The sequence below is a fragment of the Oryx dammah genome, unplaced genomic scaffold, assembly GCF_014754425.2.
Source record: "Oryx dammah isolate SB20612 unplaced genomic scaffold, SCBI_Odam_1.1 HiC_scaffold_18, whole genome shotgun sequence".
NCBI lineage: Eukaryota > Metazoa > Chordata > Mammalia > Artiodactyla > Bovidae > Oryx > Oryx dammah.
This window is the reverse complement of record NW_024070202.1, coordinates 32,383,543-32,409,504: the sequence shown is the minus strand read 5'-3', so window position 1 is coordinate 32,409,504 and position 25,962 is coordinate 32,383,543. Positions and strand designations below refer to the sequence as shown.

The window sequence follows — 25,962 nt, the reverse complement described above, 5'->3', positions numbered from 1 at the left end:
TCTGGTCTCTTCTCATACTTTATTTTTCAGGAAGGAAAAAAGAATGTCATGACTGACACAGGGTAGTTTCAGTTACAAATGAAAGTAAAATCCTTACTGATCAAGTTTCTCATTTGAATAGAGAAATGGGTAGGGAAACCAGAGACTTCCTTCTTTGGGAAATCATAACACATCATTTCAACTATGAGTGCCAGAGTCTACAGAAATTCAGGTATGTCCACAAGATTGTCAACACGAGTACGGGGCCATGTGCCTGGCAACATGCCTGGTATACAGAAAGTGCCACATAAATGTCCATGGGAAAAGTGAATGAACGAGTACTGATCCTTTACACATTTGGACTGGGCAGGCAGTCATGATAATATTCACACATTTATTAGCCTCGTCTTTTTTTTTTCAGTATAGCAAGCATGCACAGCTTACTAAAAGCTGACCTGTTAGTGTTCTGTTGGGAGCTCATGCATGTTCATTGACACAGGATTCGGGGAGCTTGGATCATGACCTTCAAAATAGGAATTCACTGGTTTTATGTATACGGTTATATGGAAAGCTAGAACATGTCCAGCCTCTCTTTCCAGTTAACTTAGGTCAGACTCTAATGAATAGTACCTTCTCCTGCTACTCTGAATACAGCGTATCTATCCTACTGCTTACCTAAGACATTGCAAGTGAAACATAAATCATCATGAAAGGAAGCTCTATTAATTGGCTTTATCAGTTATATAACATGGAAAAGAATTAAACTATATGCAACCTCAGCCATGTCTCTAAAATGTCATTTAACCTATACAAATTTTTAAAAATTGGACCTCTCTCACACAATCTATATTTTACATTAATCTTTTTAGAAAGTTATCATCATCCACTCTAGCAAGCTGACATAAATGGTGCTGAGGATGAGCTGTTGGTCAGAAGTAAGGCTGAAGATTCAAAGAATTCCTGGTTGGTTCTTGAGCAGTGGATCTTTTTCCTGGTTTCCAGGGAAGAACAGGGTCTTTGCATGACTGAGGAAAATATTCAGGCCTTTGCCTCTGATCACGATCCCAGGGCTGTTTTCTATTGGTTTGTATTTCTTGTGTTTTCTGAAAGCAATATGTTGGACAGATTAAAAAAAGATCTCCAGCTGGAAAAGGTTGCTTTCTACAAATCTCTCACAAGTCAAGTGCAGAATCGTTCATTCCATTTAACTTATGGCTTTTAAGACAGTGTTGTCTTATGAGAATACATTTTCTCTTCTTTATGCAAGAAATGTGCCTGCTTACTATAACTTGAGATTATATGTTAAGCATTAAACTGACAATTTGGTAAAGTTATTGACATTTGGTAGCATTTTTAGGGATTAAAAAAAACCACAGCAAAATTAATAGGCTAGTTTGCTATTCATCATTCAGTAGAAGATTTTCTTCCCACACACAAAATGTTTCAAAGCAGAAAAGGGAAAACAGCCCACTTGTGCAGAAATATGCCATTTATTTTTGACAATATACTCTAGTGATTTAAAGTGTTAGAACCAGCAACTTACTTGTACATCAAAAAGGCGCTCACAGTGACGAGTATGGCCAAGCAGCCAAGGGAGATCAGGATACCATTTGCCATTCTTAAAAGGGAAGCTGGGTCTTAAAACAGAAGCAGGGTCATATTAGTGACAGCTTCCACCTAGAGGACATGCTGCTTGTAATGTAATTAAATCAATGAGGAAGGGAGCAAACAGAAGATATATGGCTCCTCTGAGCTTTCAGTAATCTTTCCCTTTACATAATACATAGTCTTCAGGGAAGCTTATCTTCCATTTAGAGAATGAGTTAGCATGTCTGGAACACTGTGTTAAGGGCTTAGAAGATGTCATGTCCTGAAGACACCTGCTCTGGTCTGAGTTAACCCAGCCACGCCCATGCAGCAAAGGGCTTCATGAACTTTCTGCCCACTTCTCTGGCCTCATCTTCCACTGCCTACCTTCTAGCTGGAATAAAGATCCATTGTCCCCAAGCTCTTTCAAATTTCCATGCCCTCTGCTGGGAATGCCCATCCCCCAGCTCTCACCAGCATCTAACCCTTTGCAATGCCTTCCAGACATGCATGAGGGCATTGGGTCATGCCTTCCTTTGTCATGTCTCTCCTTCTCACCCTTCCTTTGCCTCCACCACACTGTATCACAATTACTTCTTTGGATTATGTCTTCTTTGTTCTCCCAGAACCCAGCAAATCAACTAGTCTTGTCTCGGCCATCAAAGTATAAGCAAAGTTGGTCTCTTTTCCCTCTGTCTTCTCCGCCACCATCATAAGTTCCAGCCACCAGCACTCTCCTTTGTGAGGACATCTTCATCATCTGCTCACTTGCACTGTTACCTTCCAATAACCTTGGCTTCGCTCAGCCGTCCGAATGATCATCTAAAAGTACTAATCAGATCATACTTCAACCCTGCTAGCAGTTCCCCTTGCACACAGAATAAAGCCAAACCCTATCAGTGGCACATAAAGATCTAGATGGGCTGTTCATTCCTGAAATGCAGGTCTCAGTTCAAAGGAGGCCCTTTTCCAAGCGAGTGCCACCAAGTTGGCAGCACTTTCCTGACCTCCCAATCTAGAGAGTCCACCTCTGTTGCCTCTCTTCCATGCTTGTCACTCTCTATGCCTGTTTCATTGACTTCACAATATCATTTTATTTGTTTATTCCCTGTTTCTGCTCACTGAAGCGGGGATCTTCATTACCTTGTTCCCACTCTATCTAGAGCTGTCTGTGCGGTGCCTGGAGCTGTGCTGGGCATGGAGTGGATACCTGATGAATATTTGTTGAAAATATCCCGGGTGATTCATGAACATTTGGTGAATCAATGATTAAGTCATTTCACTAAAAGTCTATGGGCTTGGCTTCAAACAATGATCAACTTTTGAAATTCTGACTCTGAAACCCAAGTCATCAGTCTACAATCTCCATTGAATTAAAAACTCTCTTTCCTTCCTTTTTTTGGGTTTAAAAAATGGCTCAGGGAGGGACTTTCTTGGTGGTCCAGTGGTTAAGAATCTACCTGCCAATGCAGGGGACACGGGTTCGATCTTTGATTCAGAGATCCCACATGCCACAGAACAACCAAGCCCATGCCCCACAAGTACTGAACCCACATTCTAGAGCCTGTGCTCTGCAACAAAAGAGGCCACTGCAGTGAGAAGCCTGAGTACCACAGCAAAGACTATCCACCACTTGCCTCAACTAGAGAAAGCTCATGCACACGGTAACTAGAACCCAGCGCAACCATAAATAAATAAACAGAACGGCTCAGGGACTTCCCTGCTGGTACAGTGGCTAAGACTTTGTGCTCCCAATGCAGGGGACCCCAATTTGATCCCTGGTCAGGGAACTAGATCCCACTTGCCACAACTAAAGGTCCTGTGTGCCACAACTAAGACCCGGTGCAGCCAAAAAAAAAAAAAACAGTTCAGGTCACACCTAAAATTATCACTAACTACAATAAGTATTAAAGGAAAGCAAATATCCAAGCATCTAATCCAGGTAAGAGAATGGTGATTTGCCAGAACTGAGGAAGCTTCATGGACGAGGTTAGGGCTCTAAAAGGCAGTTTTAAAAGCAGCTGCGGCAGCACAAGAAGAATGACCCCAGCAGCTCCCAAAAGTGACAGCCTAGGAGATCCACATTCAGTAGGATACAGAGGCTCTGGCTACCTCTTTTTGACCTGCTCCCCAGTCCTGCACCCCAAGCCCCACGTATCCTGCCTTCAAGGAAGCAGGATATGTTTGCATCCTTTTTTTTTTTTAACGTACACTTTGGCTCTTCCCAATAATAAATGCTCAAGCAAATAATTATATGCATTATTACTTATGCTTTTCTTTCAATGAGGTTAAAGCTGCCTTTTATACTGTTAATGAGTAAATATATATTTAAGTACATTTCACTTTAAAAGATAGACTCCAAGACCAAAAGAATTATTTGTGAGTTAGTCATTCGACAATACTCAAATTAAGGAGCCAAGTGGGAACTCCTCTAGTGGTCCAGTAGCTAAGACTCCATGCTCTCAATCCAGGGGCCTGGGTTCGATCCCTGGTCAGGGAACTAGATCCCACATGCCACAGGTGAAGAACGGCATGCCGCAGCTAAAAATCCCACATACTGCCACAAAGATTAAAGCTCCTGTGTGCCACAACTAAGACTCAAATACATAAATAAATAATTTAAGAGCAAAATACATAAATAAATAATTTAAGAGCAAAACACATGCTGTAATGTGTGCACAATTTTACCTGTCCCTTCCGTTCCACCATGAAGCACTTCTTTTACGAAGTAAAGGATTATTTTACAACATAGCCAGTTACATGTGAAATTCAGTTAGGGTCACCAGGTAGAGTCCCTAGGGGTTAGGGAAAATAAACAGCCACCAGTGAACGGGAATTTCTCAGTGAAATTCCTTCATCCACTTTGTCAACACTTTACCCCTCTGAGGTTAAGGGGACAAGGAGTAGTCTGTCTGCTGAACATTTAAGGACTTGGGTAATCTGGTTTGTTTCCATCTCAGTATAATGCTTGGTAGTCTTTGGGAAAGAAAAGAAGGGTCCATGGTAACTTAGAAGGGAGCCATGAGTCCACCTGGTTTCTCATTTCTCCTCTTGGCTTCATGTCTCCCTTTTGTTATAGTTTAATTGGAGAACATTGTTATTTTTTGATGTTCGGCTTTACACTTTCCCTTTGAAATACAAACCTATCCAAGCATTCAGTGACCACATCCCATTATTACTTGTCCATGATCATAGCTTATTTTTTTCATCAAAAGGCTTTTCTTGGACTTCCCTTGCGGTCCTGGTGGTTGAGAATCCTCCTGCCAATTTAGGGGACATGGGTTTGATCCCTGGCCTGGGAAGATTCCACATGACACAGAGCAACTAAGCCCATGCACCACACTACTGAAGCCCGAGTGCCTAGCGCCTGCACTCCACAGAAATGAAGTCACTGCCGTGAGCAGCCTTCACACCGCAACTAGAGAGTAGCCCCGCTCACCGCAACTAGAGAGTAGCCCCGCTCACTGCAACTAGAGAGTAGCCCCGCTCACCGCAACTAGAGGAAAGCCCGTTCAGCAACGAAGACCCAGCGCAGCCATAAGTAAATAAATAAAACATTTTCAAAGCTTTCCTTTGGCCATTATTTCATACGTTCTCTCTCTCTCATCCCTTCCCCAAGTAGATTTGCTATTGTACTGTAATATCATTTCTCAAATTCACATTAATGACAGTTCAATGAATTTTACACTGAAATAAAGCTAAACATTGAGAGTGAAGTGTTGAATAGCTTCAGTATCAGACCCATGCTTTATCCGCAACATGAAATGTTCGTACAACCATAAAACAAAACTTACCTCTGCTGGTGATAGAGACAAGGGTGCTCGTGAGGGCCAAACTCGCGTCATCACCCAGAGTGAGGTTCATACAGTATGTCCCAGACCCACTGAAGGCTCTCCTCACCGTCAGCAAGCACGCGTCTCCCAGCTCCATGGACACAGGGTCGCAGACTGGGTTCTGGGTGATCTGGCAGCTGGGGTCAGAGATGACGGTGCAGACCTCTGTGGGGATGCTGGGGGGTGTGAACGACATCCAGAGGGAGAGAGAGGGGAGTATGACCTCAGTTTAATAGGAAAACATAATTACACTTCTGTGAAATTGAATCCCACCTTAGTCTTACTCAAACTATATGACGTGAAGTTGTCACATACAATTTAAACAAGCCTGGGTGTGTGTAAGCCAGTCTCCTCTATATGCTCAGGAAGGTGAGGCCCTAGGACTGAAGGAGGAGGAAATTATTTCCCCCAAGGCAAGGGCCTGCTGGGAACTTGCCTCTCCTCTTTGGCTCCCTAGAGACTCAAAGATGCAGGTGACTTAGGTGTTAGGCTGAGGTGGTACTAAATGCCAGTCGGCCCTGTGGGGCCTGTGCAGACATCTGACTACAGTAGCAACAGCAGCCAGAGCTGTTCGTGCAGCACCTGCTGTGTGCAAGGCTCCGAGTTTCAGAGAAGTAACACGGCCTTGTCTATTCCTCTCAACAACCTGACGAGGCAAGTAATAGTAGCCTAATGCAGCAGGTGCAAACCAGTTCTGGGAGGAGAGCTCGCTGGCCTTTGGTCACAAAAGCAGTTAGAGGTGGAGCTGGGATTTGCATAAAAGATATTTGACAGTTGTCCCTGTAACCATTCAGCTCCCATGCATTACTGTCTTAGCCTCTGTTTCACGTCTGAGTAGACTTCCTGAATGGAGAGACCAGGCTCTGAAGCTAGGCTGATAAAGGCTCAGGGACTTAGACGAGTTCATGCTCTCTTCACCTCTGGCCTCTGGCAGCACCTTTGCCTCTCCAGTCAGGATGTTCTCTCTTTCTGTCCTCCCATTTTCTCCCCCACTCAGAGAGCTTCAGAGCTATTCCTTTCTTATTTTGCACTACACCACTCAGCTTGCCAGATCTTAGTTCACTGACCAGGGATGAGCCCATGCCTCTCGCAGTGGAAGCAGGGTCCTAAATACTAGACCACCAGAGAATTCCCTGGAGCTCTCCCTTTGGATCAAGTGTGGCCTCCTTTCTATACCAGCTCATTCTCTAATCTATACATCACATACATACATACATATAGTTGTTAAGTCATGTCCAACTCTTGCGACCTGCCAGGCTCCTCTGTCCACGGGATTCTCCAGGCAAGAATACTGGAGTGGGTTGCCATTTCCTTCTCCAGGGGATCTTCCTGACCCAGGGATTGAACCCAGGTCTCCTGCATTGCAGGCAGATTCTTAACCTCCTTACCGACTGAGCTATGAGGGAAACCCATATATATCATATACACATACATTTTAATTCCTTGATTCATTTATTATATTTAAATTATTTAAATATTTAATGGGTTAATTGATACAGTATTTATATATTAATTACTTTTTATTTAGTCTATTATCTATATATGTGCATGCTCAGTCGCATCTGACTCTGTAAGCCCATGGACTGTAGCCTGCCAGGCTTTTCTGTCCAAGGGATTTCCCAGGCAAGAATACTGGAGTGAGTTGTCACTTCCTCCTCCAAGGGAATCTTCCTAATCCAGGGATCAAATCCACATCTCCTGCACTGCAGGCAGATTCTTTACCATTGAGCCACCAGGGAAGTCCCTATTGTTTATAGTTGTAACAAAACCACAGGAAGTCAAATTATGTAATACAGTAGAAAGAGTTTGTAAGTTTTAAAGGTAGACAGGGTAATCAGGCATTGCTATTCATCAGCACAAGGACACAGCCCTTTCACACTGGCTCCCCAGACTCCAGAGGAGCCTCAGGGAACTTCAGAGATTCTGAGCCTGCAAACCTTGCTCTGCCAGGTACCTACCATCTGGAGAGGTACTATAATCATTGTGTATCTGATGGCCCAATCTGTATAATGAGAAGACTCGTATGATTGTGTGAGGATTTGATGTGAAAACAGAAGTAAAATGTTAAGGACACAGTAAGTGTCCAATAAGTAATTATTCAATAGTTAAAGGTGATGAGCCTCGCTCAACTCTAGCAAAGCAAGTGCACATTTGAGAGCACTTGAGAGGGCCCTTCCTCGTTCTGGCTTAGTGAGCAACTAGAATCCAAATCTGGGGCTTCCCAGATGGCACTAGTGGTAAAGAGTCTGCCTGCCAGTGCAGAGGATCTAAGAGACCTGGGTTTGATCCCTGGGTTGGCAAGATCTCCTGGAGGAGGAATTGGCAACCCACTCCAGTATTCTTGCCTGGAGAACCCCACGGACAGAGGAGCCTGACAAATTATAGTCCATGGAGTCGCAAAGAGTCAGAACTAAGTGAGCAACTGGGCACACAGAATCCAAATTAACCTAACAAGTGGGAGGTGTGTGAAGGCCATTGTTCAGCCTAGGGTTCTCACTTGGCCCCTTCCTTCCTCGGAGACTGTACTCACCTCCCTTGGCAGGTCACAACGAAATCCACCAGGGAGTTGTCAGGCTGTGGCCCAGGCATCAGGACATCTGCCACTTGGATGATGTTAACCTCTAGAATGCCCTCTAAAGGAACAATGCCCCGTAGAAAAACACATCAAAATGCATTGCAAACCAAACCACTTCTTAACAAATCAGAAGGCCAAACAAAATGAACACAGCCTTTCACCATGCCAGACTTGGGAAGCTATCCTAGAGTTTGGATACATGTCCAGGCAGTATTTTCAAAGTCAAACTGAACTGTTCTTCAGTCCAAGCTTGACCTTTATTCCTGGAGCCTGTGTATATGTCAGGAGGCAGATGACCCTGGAGGAAGAGAGGCCCATCCACTGTGTCTCCTGAGGGGCTCAGCCCCAGGGCATACAGCTTGAGTTGTAGCCCCACCCAACTCCTCGGCTGGGTGCCTGTGAGCAGTGCCCCTCGCGCACAGCCCTGCGTGGCTGTTCTGTTCAACCCCCTTTCTTACACACAGGAGGTATGACTTTGTGAAATCACCCAGAAGAGGAAAGCAGGAGCTGTGGGAACTTGCAGCTGGCCTTCCTTCAGGCCACATTCATTCAGATTTCCGAGCAGCACAGGGTGAGCAGGTCCAGGCCCCCCGTAGGCTCCTCGCTAAGTGGGCCTCACAGAGAGTTCGTTTCCACTGAGGACCTCGTTTCATCCCTTAGACGGACGTCTAAGGAAGGCTGGAAAGGCAGGTGGAAATCTAGAAGCTAGTGGAGTCTTTTTTGTGCATGTGTGGTAGCATCTTGAGTGGGTGCCCTCGCTTCCCAACCCCACCCCTTCCTGGAGTCAGGGAAGGGAGTGGGTTGCCCAGGGTGGATTCTAACATCTTTCCCCCACGGTCTTACCTACAATTGTGATGGTGGCTTTAAAGTAGCCATATCTGGTAATATGGCAGCTTTCATCAGGAATCTCCCTCAGCTCCAGGGTATTGTCACCAGCAGTTACTAGAGGGTTTAAATAGAAAGATTTTTAGATTAGTTGCTGAGAATGCAAAAGATGTCCATGATATAACTGAAGATCTAAACGTCTGTTTACTTGCTCTTTAGAAAAACATCAAGAATTCTATACTATTAAATTGCTTCAGAAATTTGAACTAAATGAGTAACAATTCATGAGATATGAGAGCTATATTATAAAATTGTTAAATTATGTAAGCAAACACAGTCCCATGTTTTGTTCAAATATAAATAGCAAATGAGGGGTGGAAGCCATTTTAAAATGTGTAATGTAATAATCATTAAATAAAGCAGGCCACAATAGATAAAATTATATTGTAATTTTGGAAGAACGTATTCTGGGCTCAAATTCTAGGCCCCTTGCTTTCAGCTCTTTGAGACCATGGGCATATCATTTAACTTCTCCTTGCCTCAATTTGCCCATCTGCAAAATAGGAACAATATTTATTGACCTACCAGGGTTAAACTATTAAACTTAAATAGAAAAGACATATAAAACTTGCTTTCATGTCTGCCACATAGGAAGTAGTTAATAAATATTCATTTCCTTGTCCCAATATGCTCTTATATATATACTTATTTAGATATACATGTGTTATAGCATATATGGCACATAATTTTAAATGTTAAGAAGCGAACAACATGGAAAAGGGCAATTCTTTCTCCATTTGGATGTCTCATGAATCCTAGGTTTCTATTCTCGAAATCTTACAGTTACTGTGATGGGCAGAGGTGTGAGGAAGGAAAGAAGGGAATACAAGATACTTTTGAAAAATAGTCCTTTGAATGTGTTAGAGCAAGGAATTTAATGCTCTATTAGTTACAATTTAAAAGGCTCTAAATGAGGGATTGGTGTTCCATTAGCAAGATAAAAAGACTGGAAAGAAAATATAATATTGAAAATACAATATTATGTCTCTTATGTTTCCAAAGACATGAAAATGGACACAGTTTGGGGGAAATCAAAGCTTCATAAGAGCTGCAGCTTTAACACAGGAGTATGTAAGGATGGAGCCAACTGGGAGATTTCTCCAGGGCCTCAGAGCCTCTAGTGGGGAACAAGTATGCCTGTGATGCTCCTATGCTCAGAGGGAACTTTGCAGAGCAGCTCTCAGAGCAACTCTGGAAATGAGTGCTCTCTGGCAGACACTTTTGGAAACGCTGTTTGGGTAAAACCCAGAAAGATTCTGACACCATGTCAGATTCAGATGTAGGTGCGGTTTATCATCAGGGCAGGCTGTGGCAGAGTTGGCTATATTCCCCGAGTCTCAAGGTGGTCGTTTGGAAGTTGCAGGGTAATCTCATTCATTGTATTCTGAGATTTAACGGATGAGCTCCAAAGCAAAAGATATGTTTGTGAAGGGTATTAGGGATGGCTGCCTCTTCCCTAGAAGACTCCTTTATAGTTTGGACCATAAAGAAGGCTGAGTGCCGAAGAATGGATGCTTTTGAATTGTGGTGGGACTCTTGAGAGTCCCCTGGACTGCAAGGAGATTATATATATATAAACACACACACATACATACACACATACATAGATGATATATATATATGATATATACATATAACATGATATATATATAAAACATGATCTATATATACAACATGACATATATATACACATTATACACACACATACATACTAAGTCACTTCAGTCGTGATGGACTCTCTGTGACCCCATGGACTATAGCCCATCAGGCTCCTCTGTCCATGATTCCCCAGGCGAGAATCCTGGAGTGGGTTGCCATGCCCGAACCTTCCTGGCACAGGGATCGAGCCCACATTTCTTAAGTCTCCTGCATTGGCGGACAGCTTCTTTATCACTGAGCCATCAGGGAAGCCATGCGTAAATGCATATATCATATATATATTATAACACTGATTAGCATCAGTCTTGGAAAGGTTTTTCTTTTTAGATCTGTGCACAAAAGTCTGAAAAATGACCAGTGGCACTGTTAGCTAAGGGAAGAGAATTCTGTGGCTTAAAGCTAGTGCATACCTGTCTGTCCTATAATGTAATTATCCCCGAGTCATCACTTCGACTTTGCTTGTGTCTCACTCCTGTGGTTGCATTTGGTTTCTATGTAATAGCTGTACTTATTTGGAAGCCCCTTACCAAAGCAGAGACAACATAATTTTTGGTCAAATAGTAACAGTGCTCAACAATCCCAGTCTGTTAATATGGTCTGTGTAGCTAAAAATGCTCTCTCCCCCAGAGGACAAGCACTCTAACCACTTTCTCAAGTCATGGGCTGACTCCTATCATCTCCTTGGGTCCCATTACATATTTCTGTCCCTCCAAGTCTCACAGTTGTTTTACGGCATTTGGGATTGATTATGGTTGATCTAACACCTTTAGATGAAGTCAAGCAGCTTTCTTTCACTATATAATGTAATGAATTCATAAGGTTGCTACCTTCTATCTTATCATTTAACCTATAGAAAATAATAACACATTTAAAATACTCTTTCATTGACTTAAAATATTTTTTACATATGTTATGATATAAATATGTTCTAAGCAAAATAATCTTGCTTTATAAAAATGCAATTCAAAATAGACTAACATTAAATGACCTAACATTAAGACCTTTACCATTCTGGAATTTCTAGACAGACAAAGCAAGCATCTGTAATTTATTTTGAATTTTACACTTGGTGTCCTTATTTGTAGGAAGACCATCAATTCTTGTAGATAAATAAACTGACTCTTCTCCAGAAATACCAAAACAAAGATATATGTTTAGAGTTGTTCAAAGCAGTTATATTCATAATACGAATTAGAATGAACTGAAGTGTCCATCAGTAAGAGAATGGTTAAATAAATAAGTCATTGAATAATGTGAATTACACTTACATGTACTGATAATGGAAAGATGTCTGTGATGTTTGTTAAATTAAAAGAGGCAAATTGTAAAGCAATATATATTGTGTGAGCCCATCTACCTAAAAATTAAAACGACAAATCCTATTTGTATTTATGGAATATGTTTGTAATGGCACAGAAAAGATCTGGAAAGAAACAGGGCTTCCTTGGTGACCGATTGGTTAAGAATCCACCTGCCAATGCAGGGGACCCAGGTTCAATCCCTGGTCTGGGAAGATCCCACATCCTGTGCAGCCACTAAACCTGTATACCACAACTACTGAAGCCTGCACCCTAAGGCCCTGTTCTGCAACAAGAGGCACCGCAGCGAGGAGCCTGCACACACAGCAAGAGAGAGCCCTTGCACAGCAGCGAAGACCCAGCACAGCCAAAAATGAAATAAATAAATTTATTAAAAAAAAAAAAAGAAACAATACCAACTCTTAACAGGGTTTAACTCTTGGGAGAAGAGAATAAGGAGGAGCTTTCACTTTTATTTGAAATTTCTGAATTTGAATTTTTACTAAGAAACATGCATTCATTTAATAATTAAAAGTATTTCAAAAAAAGAGCAAAATCAGTAACAACTCACAGTGTCTGGCATTAGCTATGCTTGACATAAGTTTTTCTTAACAACACACTTATTTATTAATAACAGTTTATTATTTATATCTAACAGGTTTGGGTTAAAAAAAAGCCAACTGCAACAAGTCTGGACATCACCATGGAGTGTTCTGTGTGTACTTGGCGATGGCACCCTCTTGTGTCCAGTGAGAGGATGTCAGTCTACTGCCATCCCTGGGATGCCTGGATGGAAGATGTATTCACGGCTGAGTGGGGAAGGATGGTGACGGCCTGGGGTAGGGTGCGGAATTAGATGAAAGCTAATGCTTCTCAAAGTAAATGCTCAAGAACTTCTTGAATGTCCCCGTGTATTATTATGAGAAGTTGGGATTTAATTAACTATGCCTTATATCTAGAATAATTTTAGTGTCTGGAATCTTTCCAGTCTGCCAGCCAAGAAATATTCTCAAGGTTTATTCTTTTTTGAGCCCTTTGTAAACTACTTCTAAGCATGGTTGAGTTTTCACAGGACAAGGAGTGGATGTGGGCAGGGTAGGGAGGAGAATGGAAGTAGGGGAGGGAATGTGGAAGGGGAGAAAGGACAATGGAATGGCCTGAATGTTTATGAGGGGATAATGTGTCTCTTCTTAACTAGAAAAACTGGGAGGCAACCAGAAACGGGAAGGATTGGAAGGGGGAAAGCACCTGTCTGTATACGTAACAAGGAACTGTGAGAATTAGGAAGGTCGAAGAACTGTATACGAGCCACCAAGTGACTTTAAACATATTCTCCTTTCTTCCATATTCTAACAACTAAACACCGTGATAAGTAACTAAAGGAAATCAAAAGGCAGAAAATGGAATCACTGCAGAGTCTTTACATAATCTTTTTAACTAAGGATCTAATTATACAAACCACATCAATTTTTTGCTAGCTGTTAAGGAGCCCTGCCAACAAAAATTGACCTGGAAAACACTTACCCAAAGAAGGGGTGGTTTTTGGAGGTCTGGGTGAAGGCAAAGGACAAGGTCCAGGCACTTCAGCTTGCACAGTGAGGTTGAGGCTGAAGGTTCCATTGAGCACATAGGTGTGATTCAAAGTGTGATTGTTGGAAACAAACAGACCAGTATTATCCCCGAAGTTCCACTTGTAGTAAATGGCAGACTCATTGAGGAAGTGGCTGGGATCGTGAATCAGGACACTGAACGTAATGGGGAGGTCCCTGAGGAAGGTTTCATCAGATGAATTTCGATTGTTCTTCTGGGACATAGTTACAAATACAGGAATCTGATCTAAAATGTACATCCAAAAAAAAGAAAGAAAGAGGGCATGATTGCTTGATTTTAAGTGGGTGACTTCAATAGTGCCTTTAGTTTGGAAATTAAAATGAGGGATAATTCAGCATCGTTTCCCCTTTTCTAATGCAAGTTTTCTAGAGTTTTCTCGGTTTGCTTTAGAAAACACAGATGGACTATGTTATTAAACATATGAGGTTGAGGAGTCCAGATGAAGTGTAACCTAACCCAGAATATTTGGTTTTCAAATATTCTTTTTCAAACCCACTAACATCACCAGAACTCAGCGCCTTGTCCTCAGTTAATTCAGAGCTCATATCACTCACCTGTCACCACATACACATCTTTCACTTTTGCGATGGGAACATATGCCCATCGGTGTCTTCTATAGACAGTTACTTCCATGATTTGAGGGCCAAGGCTCACATTGGCTGTGTTGATGGAAACTGTCACTGAACACTGTCCCAACTTCTGGAAATACTGACCTTTGAGAAGATAGAAATGTTTAGTTATTGGCTACATCATATGATCATTATAGAAAGTTGATGTTCCTTAAAGACTAACAACTACCATTTACAGATTGTTTTCAGAAAGGAACAGCAGGGTGGGGATGCAGTCTTGGTTCCTTCAGAAAGGAAGACAGTGCTTATTTTTATATAAAACCTTATAAAACCCACAAATAAATAAATGTAGTTGTATATAGTTGACTAAAATGAAAAGAGCTGTTTAAGTGGGATAATGCTGTTAGTCCTTAGTTGACAAATACTATAAGTAAGTGACCTGGCACTTGAAATACATGTGCTTCCCACAGAAAATACATTTAATGTAACAGTGAAGTGTCCAAGGGAGTTAAAAAATATATCCAAAAATCTACCTTATTTTTGTAATAATATTACTAGTTCAGCTATATTGCTAAGCAACTTTTTTTATCTTAGGGAACTAGATTCCTCCACCTTCTAATAATATTTGTATATGAAAATGCAGTGATGAAAAAGAAACAGGTATGGTGGGTATGAAAAGGAATGAAGTAGTTTCGTTGACATTTCTAGGGCCCCTGAGTCTTTTCTCTTTCTCCAACTGTAACCTAAATCTGACCACCACTGACTAGCTAGTGACAGTAATTTTCTCTCCTTTAGGGCTCAAAGATTTTTCTAATCTTTTTAAGGCACCTGTCATAGATGTGTCATTGGAACAAAAGGTATTAGAAGATGGATACTTGTAAGATGGGGATGTTTAAAGACCATGTTCATCACATGATCAAAGGTGTCAGGAAAGAGGGTGCTTCCCCCAGGCAGTCCAAGGGTTAAGACTCTGTGCTTCTGCTATAGGGGGCATGGGTTTGACCCCTGGTCAGAGAACTAAGATCCCACATGCCACGAGGTATGGCCAAAAAAAAAAAGAAAAACGTGTCAGTAAAGGTTCAAGATCACCCTTTAACTTTGAAATGCAGAGGCAGTTCTGTTAGAGATTATAGGGGGAAGACATGTCTCTTGGAATTAGTGATACGTGACGAAATGCTAGTTCTGGCACCCAGAGGTAGACCACAGTGGCAGCGCTTAGCTGAGAGAAAATATCTGTTAACTCTAGACTTCAGCATAAAAAGGAAATTCAAAACAATCTTGTTATGAAAACAGCAATTTCTGAACTAAAGGCTGATTAAATAAAGACATCTTAAGTAGCTAAGTTAACGGATGTTAACTAGGCTAAACAGAATCTGAAGTGTTAGTGAGCTCATGTGACTCCATGCACATGATGTCATTTCAGGTCAAAGAAATGCCACTTGGAGAGTTAACTGACAGGCCACAAGGCCCTACAAAAATGTGCTTTAAATCAACGAGCATAGCGTTTGTTATATATTTTGTACTTTGTTCAACTGGAGTGTATTATTAATATGTTGCTTTGATTTGTAAATAATTGAAGAAAGAAAAGCTCTCTGAAATTCATTAAGACTGACAAAACATTCCGAAATTTGGAGTTTGTGTGATGGCTAGCAGATTTGAACTGCTCAGAACCAGATGGAACCCAAGATTTTTGACTAAGAATTTAGTAACTTTGTTAATAACAACCTAAATTTAGTCCTCCTAAAAAAAAATCACTAATAATAAAGCAAAATGGATCCCACTTGTGGTTAAAAAAAAAAAAGAAGATAGGCTATGTCAAAGAAGAAGAGTATTTAGATTATTTTACTTTTATACGATAGAATATTATACAGTCATTAAAATAATGTATATAAAGAATTTTAGAGAATTCCCTGGTGGTCTCCTGAGTGATTAAGACTCAACATTTTTACTGTCAGGACCTGGGTTTGATCCCTTGTTGGGGAGCTAAGATCCTGCAAGTTGCATAAGAATTTTAGTCAATGCTCACAATTTTGACCAAAATGTGTATATGTTATGATCTTAAATACTAGAAAAAAGAAAGAAATACTAGTAGAGAAAGCATCATCGTGTTAACAATGATAATCTCTGGTATGAATTATGCTGACTGATTTTTCATTTGTGCTTTTCTGCATTTTCCAAAATTTCTACTAAGAGTACCCGTCTAATTCTTTTTTTTTTTTTTTTTTCCGTCTAATTCTTTAAAATTCTTTTTAAAACATAAGAGATTAAAGAATAAATCAACAAATGACCATCCATATGCCATACAAATATCATTTTTCATATTACTGTTTTAGACAGAAACAAACTGAGTAGTTTTTGTTTTTTAAAGAAAGCCAAACCTGTTTTTTTCTCCTTTTAACTATTTGATATCCTAGAGAAACGGCAAGGCTAACCAAGATTTTATTTTTATCCCTCACTGAAGGAAAGTTAAAAGAGTAATTGTTAAACTCCAGGTGTTGTAATTCTCAATAATAGAATGAGAAAAGAAAAAAAAGGTTAAAAATTTTAAGGAAAGGTAAAGAAGAAACTAGGGGGGATTGTAATAGCCCAACCAAGTGTGTGGAACACGTAGACAAAGTTCTTTTTCCAGGGCCGAGGGAAAGGCTTCCCATCAGGGAACACGTTGTGGTGGCCTTCACTCGTGTCGTTTCCCCAGTCGCTGTCCTCTGTCCACGCTGTCCAGTTGTAAACATACGGGTCAGGAGATGCACCAGTATCTAAACAGAGAAAGCGGCACGCCATGATTGTCATCTGGACTCAGAATGCTCAAGGTTCACCACTGAATTAAATAAATGTTCATATTTTTTCATAACTAGCTGAGATACAGTTAGACAACTAACACCCTAATATTCAGAATTCATCTAATGGTACCTTTATGACTTGGGTCTTTTTCTGCCTACATGTTGTATTTCAATGAGTTTTATATAAACCAATTTTTCAGAAAAGCTCAGAGATTTCATTTAATATGTTTGTCTTCATATTGGGGCTCCAAATAACAAGCATATTCAAACCAAACTGAGGGATGCTGTATCTTTTTATTTTGATTCACTCTATCTATAGCTTTTTTCCCCTAACTCATTTGACATCATGACTTTCTTCTCCTAAAGACTTCAGCACACTTCTAAGAATAAAGACATTCTCCTTCATAAGCATACCATTACCACCCCTGCCACAGTCCAATCAAGGGTCACATCCTACACATGGCTATTTCACTTCTTCAACGATTCAGAGAAAAGATGTATAAATAGAAATATAGATAGATGGAAGCAAACAGAAAAAAAAAAAAACATTACACTTGCTGAATTTCGATCTACTTGCTCCCTACTTTTCTGTATGTATGACATTTTCCACTTTAAGCAAGTCAAGATCAATATACTTTCATCTGGAACAATCTTTTCATCCTCTTTTTTTTTTATGTTCACTGACATTTATGGAGAGCCTTTTATTTATCTGTCTACTATACCACTATTTTTTTTTATTCTTAAATTGTCCCACACATGGCCAGTAGGGGCCCCTCAAGCTGCCTCTGTGTCCCTGTGACATATCCCCATTACTTCCTGTTTACTGGCACAACAAGTTGTCCCTGGCTCACCTGCGAGTGTCCTGTCCTACACCTGGAATCAGTCATTTCTTTCAAGAGCTCTCATTTCTTCTAACGGTAAGAGATACTTTATAAAACTTCCCATGTAAAAGTTTTTTTATGTGGACTCTGTTATGTAAAAGAGAACTGCATTGTCATTTGAAACATTAGTAAGAATCAACTTGTTTAGGGGGAAAAAAGGCAAAAAAAAAAAAGTTACAGGCTACTAAATACAATACTTTTAAATTATCAAACTCTTTCAATACAGAATTTATTGTTTTCCTCATCAGAAGATGAATCAATAAGAAATAAACCACTGGCAGTTTAATAGAAGTTCTAAGTAATAAAATCAGATCATCACTGCCCTTACTAGTCTTCTTTCTGATCGAAGAATTTTAGTACTTACTTGAGTTTTTAAGGCTGTTGAGTTCTAAAACAAGATAATCCCCCTTGTAATTTCTCTTGTGTCTGTAATCATTTGTGCTCTTTAACTTGGACAAAGAGCTTCTCTGCTTTAACTAAGAGCAAAGCAAAACCAAAATATATGCATTTTATCATTTGTGCTGGCCACGTTTTTTCTGTGAACAGAAACTGATCTGATCAACAAAGAGCTATCAAGCTATTCTTTGAGAAGCCAGAATTCCATCCCTGTGATGAGAATAACATTCCTTACCATTTCTGCAGTTCTTCTCATAAACTATGTTGCCACTGGCATCTTCCTTTTGGCACCTGGGGAATACCAGGTTCACTGCGAATGTTATGGTTGAGCCCACTAGTGCTGGGGAATCACTGGTCAGAACCGCCTGCACACGGCCTCCTAGGACATAGAAACAAGGAGCTCAGTGATCAAACATCTCTTTTCCTTTTCACTGATAAATAAAAAAAGGAAAGCTAACGCTACAAATAAGGACCAGAGGATCCTTCTGCCTCTTTACAATAAATTATTTGCAGGATTCCCAGCTTTCGCTGTCAGAGTACAACACTCCAGAAGATGAACTTGGAAAGTCAGACCAACTGAAAATTTCTCTGACCACAGAGAGAACAATTACTTAAATAATTAAAAATCTGTTTAATTTGATTGAGGAAACAATTATTAAAGGTTTGTAATCTTTAATTTCAAAGTGAATGGAAAGATAATAACTTTCTGACATATCATGCTTTTGAGACCGTCAAAGTGCTCTGGAATCTCAGAACTTTTGAAGATGACCATTCCCACATTAAACCTGCTTGCTTTCCAAAATCTTCCAAGAGGTACCAAATGTAAATTTCTAAGGAGATTAAACGCTGTGTGTGGAGGAGAGTGAGGGGTTTAGAAAGTGACACTGTGACAATAAAGGGAAGGTTGCCAAACCCAGGTGCCTCCCACTTGGTAACCAGTGTACTGTCATTCATGGTTGCTTCCGTGAGCAGAGTTCGCAATCTACAACACGAACTGAAATAAGAAAGTACTCGAATTTACAAGCTTTTACACAGCAAAGGAAACCATAAATAAAATGAAAAAACAGTCAACAGAATAGGAGAAAATATTTGCAAATGATCTGACCAACAGAGGATTAATTTCCAAAATATATAAACAGTTCATATAATTCAGCAACAAAAACCAAACAACCCAATTGGAAAATGGGCTGAAAACCTAAGTAGACATTTCTCCAAAGAAGACATACAGATGGCCGATAGGCACATGAAAAGATGTTTAGAGAAATGCAAATCAAAACTACAATGAGGTGCCACATTACACCAGTCAGAATGGCCACCTTCAAAAAGCCTACAAATAATAAATATTTGAGAGGATGTGGAGAAAAACCCTCTTGCACAGTTAGTAGGAATGTAATTTGGTGCAGCCACTGTGGAAAACAGTATGGAAGTTCATAAAAAAAACTAAAAATAGAATTATCACATGACCCAGTAATCCCACTCCTGGGCAAATAGCAAGAAAAAAATTATAATTCAAAAAGATACACGTATCTCCATGTTCATAGCAGCACTATTCACAATAGCCAAAACATGGAGACAACCTAAATGCCCATCGACAGAGGAATGGATAAAGAAGATGTGGTGCACAGACACAATGGAATACTACTCAGCCATAAAAGGGACGGAATAATGCCGTTTGCAACAATATGGATGGAACTAGAGACTATCATACTAAGTGAAGTAAGTCAGACAGAGAAATGCAAATATCATATGGTATCACTTATTTGTGGAGTATCACACGTGACGCAGATGAACCTATCTGTGAAATGGAAACAGACTCACAGACATCGAGAACTAACCTGTGGTCGCCAAGGGGGAGGAGAAGCGGGGGAGTTCGAGGTCAGCAGAAGCAAACTAGCATACGTAGAATGGATACATACCAAGGTCCCACTGTATCGCATGGGGAACTATATTCAATATTTTGAGATTAACCATAATGGAAAAGAATATTTTTTAAAAAGACTGTGTATAAATATATATATATATATATATACACATATATATCTGAATCACTGTTATACAGCAGAAATTAACACACTGTAAACCAACGATACTCCGATTTAAAAAACTGAATCACTATTATACACTTGAAACTAAAAAAAAGAAAAGAAGAAGAAATTACAGTTGTTTAAGTCTTTTGATTTACCTTTCCAAGAGCTTTTCCACCTCGAGTCTCCCCTCTTCCACACTGGATAGAGTTTTTCATTCCAGTCATTTTCATCTGATGACCATCCATTTAATTGGTTGTGCCCCCGAATATAACCAGAAGGTCTTTCGTTGCTCAGCACATCATGAAAACCTATAACAATATTTGAAAAAAATTATTTTGTCTACTTATCTCTCATTTAGCAGGTATTCAGAGAAGCCATACTGGAAGGATGCCACTAGCCTCTGTCTTCTCTTCCTTCTTGCTGGTAGGAGGACAGAGCAGCAAGTAATTCCCTTCTTAATGGAGGCAGATGAACACTGAAACAACATTGATCTGGGAGCCACAGAAACTGCTACAATGAAACAGGCTGTAGGATTTCAGGGTTTCTTCTCTGGGCCTTCAAATCAGACAAAAAAACCAAATGTCCTATGATACTCTGAGACAGTATCTGTTTCTAAAAAGGAACAAAGTGAGGAACAAAGGGGATCTATGTTTATTAATAAATGTTCATAACTGGAAATTCAGTTGAATTTTGAGTCACAGAATGGTAGAATGTTCGACATTGAAAGAGCTAAGATTAGTTAGTTCAAGTCCCTTCATTTATGTGACATGATTCATTCACAGACATCTTTAATCAAGTGGAAATGAAGATTTGTAACTTTTGATTCCCAGGATCAGTTTTTTCCCACACTTCCAAGGCCTTCCTATTTCTCAGATTCTGAGTGAGAAGCATAATCCAAACACAGATTTCTTCTGATTTTAAACGTCAAAAGTCAAGGAGAGATACACACTTAAAAGGAGAGTGACAAGGAATGAACATATAGGTCCACAGAACAGACTGCAGAACTCAAAGATAGATTCACATAGATATGCCCTGTTGACTTTTGCAAAAATAATCCAATGGAGGAAAGATAGCTTTTCAACACACAGTGCTGTAAAAAAGCAAAAAGCCTAGGAGGAATCTTCAGGCTCTAAGTAAGAAAGAATTTTTAGACTTAGTACCAAAATCTTAATCTATAATAGAGAAATTGATAAACCCGATCTCATTAAAATTAAAAAATTCTGCTCTGCAACATCATGTGAAGAGGATAATGAGGTAAATTACAGACAGGGAGAAAATACTTGCAAGCCACATTTCCAACAAAGGAATACTATCTGGAACATATAAAGGATTTTCACAATTCACAATGTTTAAAAAAGGCAAATAATTGGACTTCTTTGATGGTCAAGTGGTTAAGACTCCATGCTTCCACTGCAGGGGGTGTGGGTTTGATCCCTGGTTGGGAGGAACCAAGAGCCTACATGTCACATAACTTGGCAAAAAAAAAAAAAAATTAAAACCCCCAAATAATAGAGTAAAAGATCTGAACAGACATTTCACAGATGAGAATGCACAGATGGTAAGTAAACACATGAAAAGATGTTCAGTATCATTTACCAGTGAGTAAATGCACATTAAAACCACAATGAGATGTCACTGTATAGTTATCAGAAAGACTAAAATTAAAAGCGACATCAGACGCAGAGAAACGGAATCACTCATACACTGCTGGTAGAAATGGTATAGCCATTCTGGAAAACAGCTTGGCAGTTTCCTTGTAAAACTAAACATGCAATTACTATGCAACCAAGCAGTTGTACTCCTGGGCATCTGTCCCAGAAAAAATGGAAACTTATGTTCACATAAAAACCTGTACATTAATGTTCATAGCAGCTTTATTCATAATAGCCCAAGTTGGAACAACCAAAAAATCTTTCAGTGGGGCAAATGGATAAACTGTGGTACATGACATAGTATGGTATACTACTCAGTGATAAAGAAAAACTATTGATGTACGCAACAATTCAGTAAATTGTGCTGAGTAAAAAGCACCAATTCTCCCACATTACATACTATAAGTTTCCATTTCTCTAACATTCTTGAAATGACCAAATTATAAAATTGGAGAATGGATTAGTGGTTGCCAGGGGCTGGCAGGTGGGACTGAGGGAGAAAGGGAAGTGGGTTTGTATCTGTGGTGATGGGACTGTTTGGTGTTTGGACTATCTTTGCCAGTACCCTGGTTGCGACATTGTACTATGGCTGTGCAAAATGTTACCCTTGGGAGAAACCAGGTAAAGGGTATATACACGGGGATCTCTTTGTATTATTCTTAAAAGTGCCTGTGAATCTAAAATAGCCTCAAAATTTGAAAACGGAATTAAAAAATAGAACAAAAGCAACAACAAAAGCCCAATGGTAAGATTTTAAAAGATAGTGGGGCGGGGAAAGATGTGGGGTACACACCCAGCAGCATGCGGCTGTTCCCTCTCCCCTTCAGAGGCTCTGCTCTGTTACACGGCAGCTGCGCCACTTGTGAGCTATTAATACTTTGTCAGTACCTTCTCCTTCCTCCTTTTACCAGGGCTATGACTGGAAAATGGAAAGGAATACCTTGGTGTCTGATATACCACAAAATTCTACCCATGCTTACTTTTTTGTGGCCAGTCTACATCGTCTTAAGGAGAGGTGAAACGGAGCACAGCAGGTTTCGCTGCAATGCTAATAGGTTGGGCCTCCTGTCAAACTGCCACCCAACCTCAGGCTAATCTGCCTGCTGAGCTGAGCAAGGGGTGCTTACCTGTCAATTCTGTCGCTCCATTCCCCAACTGCGGGCTCTGGGGGAGTCTGTCCTGAGCGGACAGGGAGGTAAGACAATTCCTCCTCCAAGCACGTTAGCCTTCTTCTCTGGGAACTGATCAGTTATTAAATGCTTGTTGATCACTACCATGTCCCAAGGCAACAGAGAAGCCAAGAGATAAATAAGGACAACAGGTCCATGCACAAGGAATTACAGTAAGGGAGAAAAAAAGATACAAGTCTTCACACACATAAATAAAAAAGGATGATTTCAAGTAGCTGATCTCACAAGAATCCCATTACACAGTTTCACAAACAAAGAAAGGAAAGGTCAGAGGAGCTAAGTCACTTTTCCTGGTCCAGACCCAGGGCTGGCAGGAAGGACCGCGGTCTGGTCTGCACGAAAGCCTTCTTCCTCTAGCCCGCTGTGCGTCCTTACTGTCTCTGGCCCGCCCCCTCCCCTGGGACAGGGGACTGCACAGCCCCTCTGGGATGTTGCGAGGCCCCACGCGGCTCAGCGGCCGGACAAGTGCCAAACCCCGGCCCGCGCCGACACAGCGCTTGCGTCTGGGTCCCCTGGTTGAAGTCGCAGGCCCTTTCCCGGGCCCTCACTACAGACCTTCGGCTTGGTAGTTAGGGGGCGGGAGGGTGAGTTGGGGTTGGGAGGTCAGCCAGCTTCCGGCCTCAGCGATGGCGGCGGAACCCTGGCCCCCTGATGCTCTCCCCCTCTCGCTCTATCCGCTATCCAAGACCCCACTACCACTGAGGGCTCCTGGAATCGCCCACCCCGCCCCCAGCTCCCCCCATCAGCCCCACCGCCTCCTGGGGAACCAGCAGGCCTGCTCGGGAGCCAGCAGTGGCCCCCTCTCTTCCTCCTCCACCCAGCAGCCGCCGGGATTGCACTTCGTTGCAGGGCTTTTCTCTCTCGCAGGGAGAAGCAAGAGGAATGTGTGTACCTGTATCCAGAACCCTCCCATGTTAGATCTGGGCCCAGCAGGTGAAAAGCCAGACCTGGGCTCCTGTTTCCTCCCCCACTGAATAGTGGCAGGACCATCTGGACTACCCCACTGATGCAAGTGGAGCAGCTAGCGTAGCACTATACACGGGGTAGCACACATTTATGGCAGAAAGCGAAGAACTAAAGAGCCTCTGGATGAAAGTGAAAGAGGAGAGTGGAAAAGTTGGCTTAACACTCAGCATTCAGAAAACTAAGATCAGGGCATCCGGTCCCATCACTTCACGGGAAATAGATGGGGAAACAGTGGAAACAGTGTCAGACTTTATTTTGGGGGGCTCCCAAATCACTGCAGATGGTGAATGCAGTCATGAAAGACGCTTACGCCTTGGAAGAAAAGTTATAACCAACCTAGACAGCATGTTCAAAAGCAGAGACATTACTTTGCCAGCAAAAGTCCATCTAGTCAAAGTTCTGGTTTTTCCAGTATTCATGTATGGATGTGAGAATTGAACTATAAAGAAAGCTGAGCACCGAAGAATTGATGCTTTTGAACTGTGGTGTTGGAGAAGACTCTTGAGAGTCCCTTGGACTGCAAGGAGATCCAACCAGTCCATCCTAAAGGAAATCAGTCCTGAATATTCATTGGAAGGACTGATGCTGAAGCTGAAACTCCAATACTTTGGCCACCTAATGCGAAGAACTGACTCACTGGAAAAGACCCTGATGCTGGGAAAGACTGAAGGTGGGAGAAGGGGATGACAGAGGATAAGATGGTTGGATGGCATCACCAACTCAATAGATATGAGTTTGAGCAGGCTCTGGGAGTTGGTGATGGACAGGGAAGCCTGGTGTGCTGCAGTTCATGGGGTCGCAAAGAGTTAGGCACGACTGAGCGACTAAACCAAACCAAACTGAACACATGCTGGACCCCTTCTCAGCACCTACCTCCCCTTGCCCCCTCCGCTGGCTATTGCCCCCTCATGGGGTTATCTGGCAAAATCAGGACTTTCACCCTGCGAAGGTTGTTACCCTACTAAAGTGAAGCAGAGTGGACCTTCTGGGTAATATCTAACTCACTCCCTTCTCCCACTCCGCACTACCTCTGCCTAGAGGACGGGGGCTGCTGGGGCCACACATCCCCTGGACTGGACAAGTGGGCTGCCTGTGAGCTTGTTGGTTCACAACTCTGGCTTCCATTCCAGTCACAAACTCCTCTTTTCGGCATCACCTTTGTTAAGAAGTCCCCAGCCTCTAACTAGAAAAGAGACCCAGGGCTTCAGCTCTTTTCTCAGTAACCTCACTACAGTAGCAGCAAACTCCTGCAGGTCTGTGAAAAATCCACAGGATTTTCTTTCTTTCTTTTCGTTTTTGGCTGAGCAGCTTGTGGGATCTTAGTTCCCTGACCAGGGACTGAACCCAGGCCTTTGGCAGTGAAAGTGTGGAGTCCTAACCACTGGCCTGCCAGGGAATTCCCTCAGCAGAACTGGGAACAGCTTCTGGATTGGAATTATTAGAAAGCTTGTTTCCAGACTTGGGCTTCAGTTCCTCTGTGACACTATCCCGGTGGATGGAAATCAGACAAACTTTAGTGGCTAGTGTGGCCGTGATCTCAAGCCAGAGACTATGCCCTTCGCACCCCGACCCTCCCAATGTCTCTAAGAGAGCAGGTAGCAATTTTGATAGAAGAAACCTCCACAACAGAGGGGCCATGCGTCTTTCACTTCCCAAGACCCCGGAGCAAAGAATGGAACTGAATGCATTTTGCCATGCTCTCAACATCCTCGACCATTTCCAGAGGAAACAAGTGAGCGTGAATGCTTCCTAAAGGCCAGCTGCAGACCCAGACAAACCCGTCACTTCAGCCAATAGCCAGAGAATGGGTTAAAGACAGAAACGGAGAGTTACTCACGTTTGGCAGCATCCAGTGGCAATCTTGCAGCCAGAAGCAGAAATCCCAGGAAACAGTAGAGACATTCCATGCTGAATTCTCACAGACCTAGGCAATCAAGGTTTAACTTGTAACTCCTCTGGCTTCATCCGCTAAGAACAACAGTGTTCTTCTGGTTTTTGCTGTGCTCCACTCTTCATTTTAATTAAATACTGAGCCTCGGGGTGGATCATGTGATGGTATTAAGCAGCATTGCTT

At 41.6% G+C, this 25,962-nt stretch overlaps 1 protein-coding gene across 1 annotated transcript; it reads right to left on the bottom strand.

Annotated features, from left to right (window-relative positions):
• On the bottom strand, positions 1 to 25,962 carry GPNMB (glycoprotein nmb). The gene is made up of 11 exons (XM_040260663.1): positions 25,726 to 25,962; positions 20,236 to 20,388; positions 18,289 to 18,432; positions 16,588 to 16,752; positions 13,982 to 14,140; positions 13,341 to 13,652; positions 8,818 to 8,916; positions 7,930 to 8,032; positions 5,361 to 5,575; positions 1,523 to 1,616; positions 1 to 1,082 (listed from the first exon to the last, which is right to left on the bottom strand). Exons 1-11 carry the CDS (start codon positions 25,793 to 25,795, stop codon positions 929 to 931), a joined length of 1,668 nt encoding a protein of 555 aa, XP_040116597.1. The 5' UTR covers positions 25,796 to 25,962; the 3' UTR covers positions 1 to 928.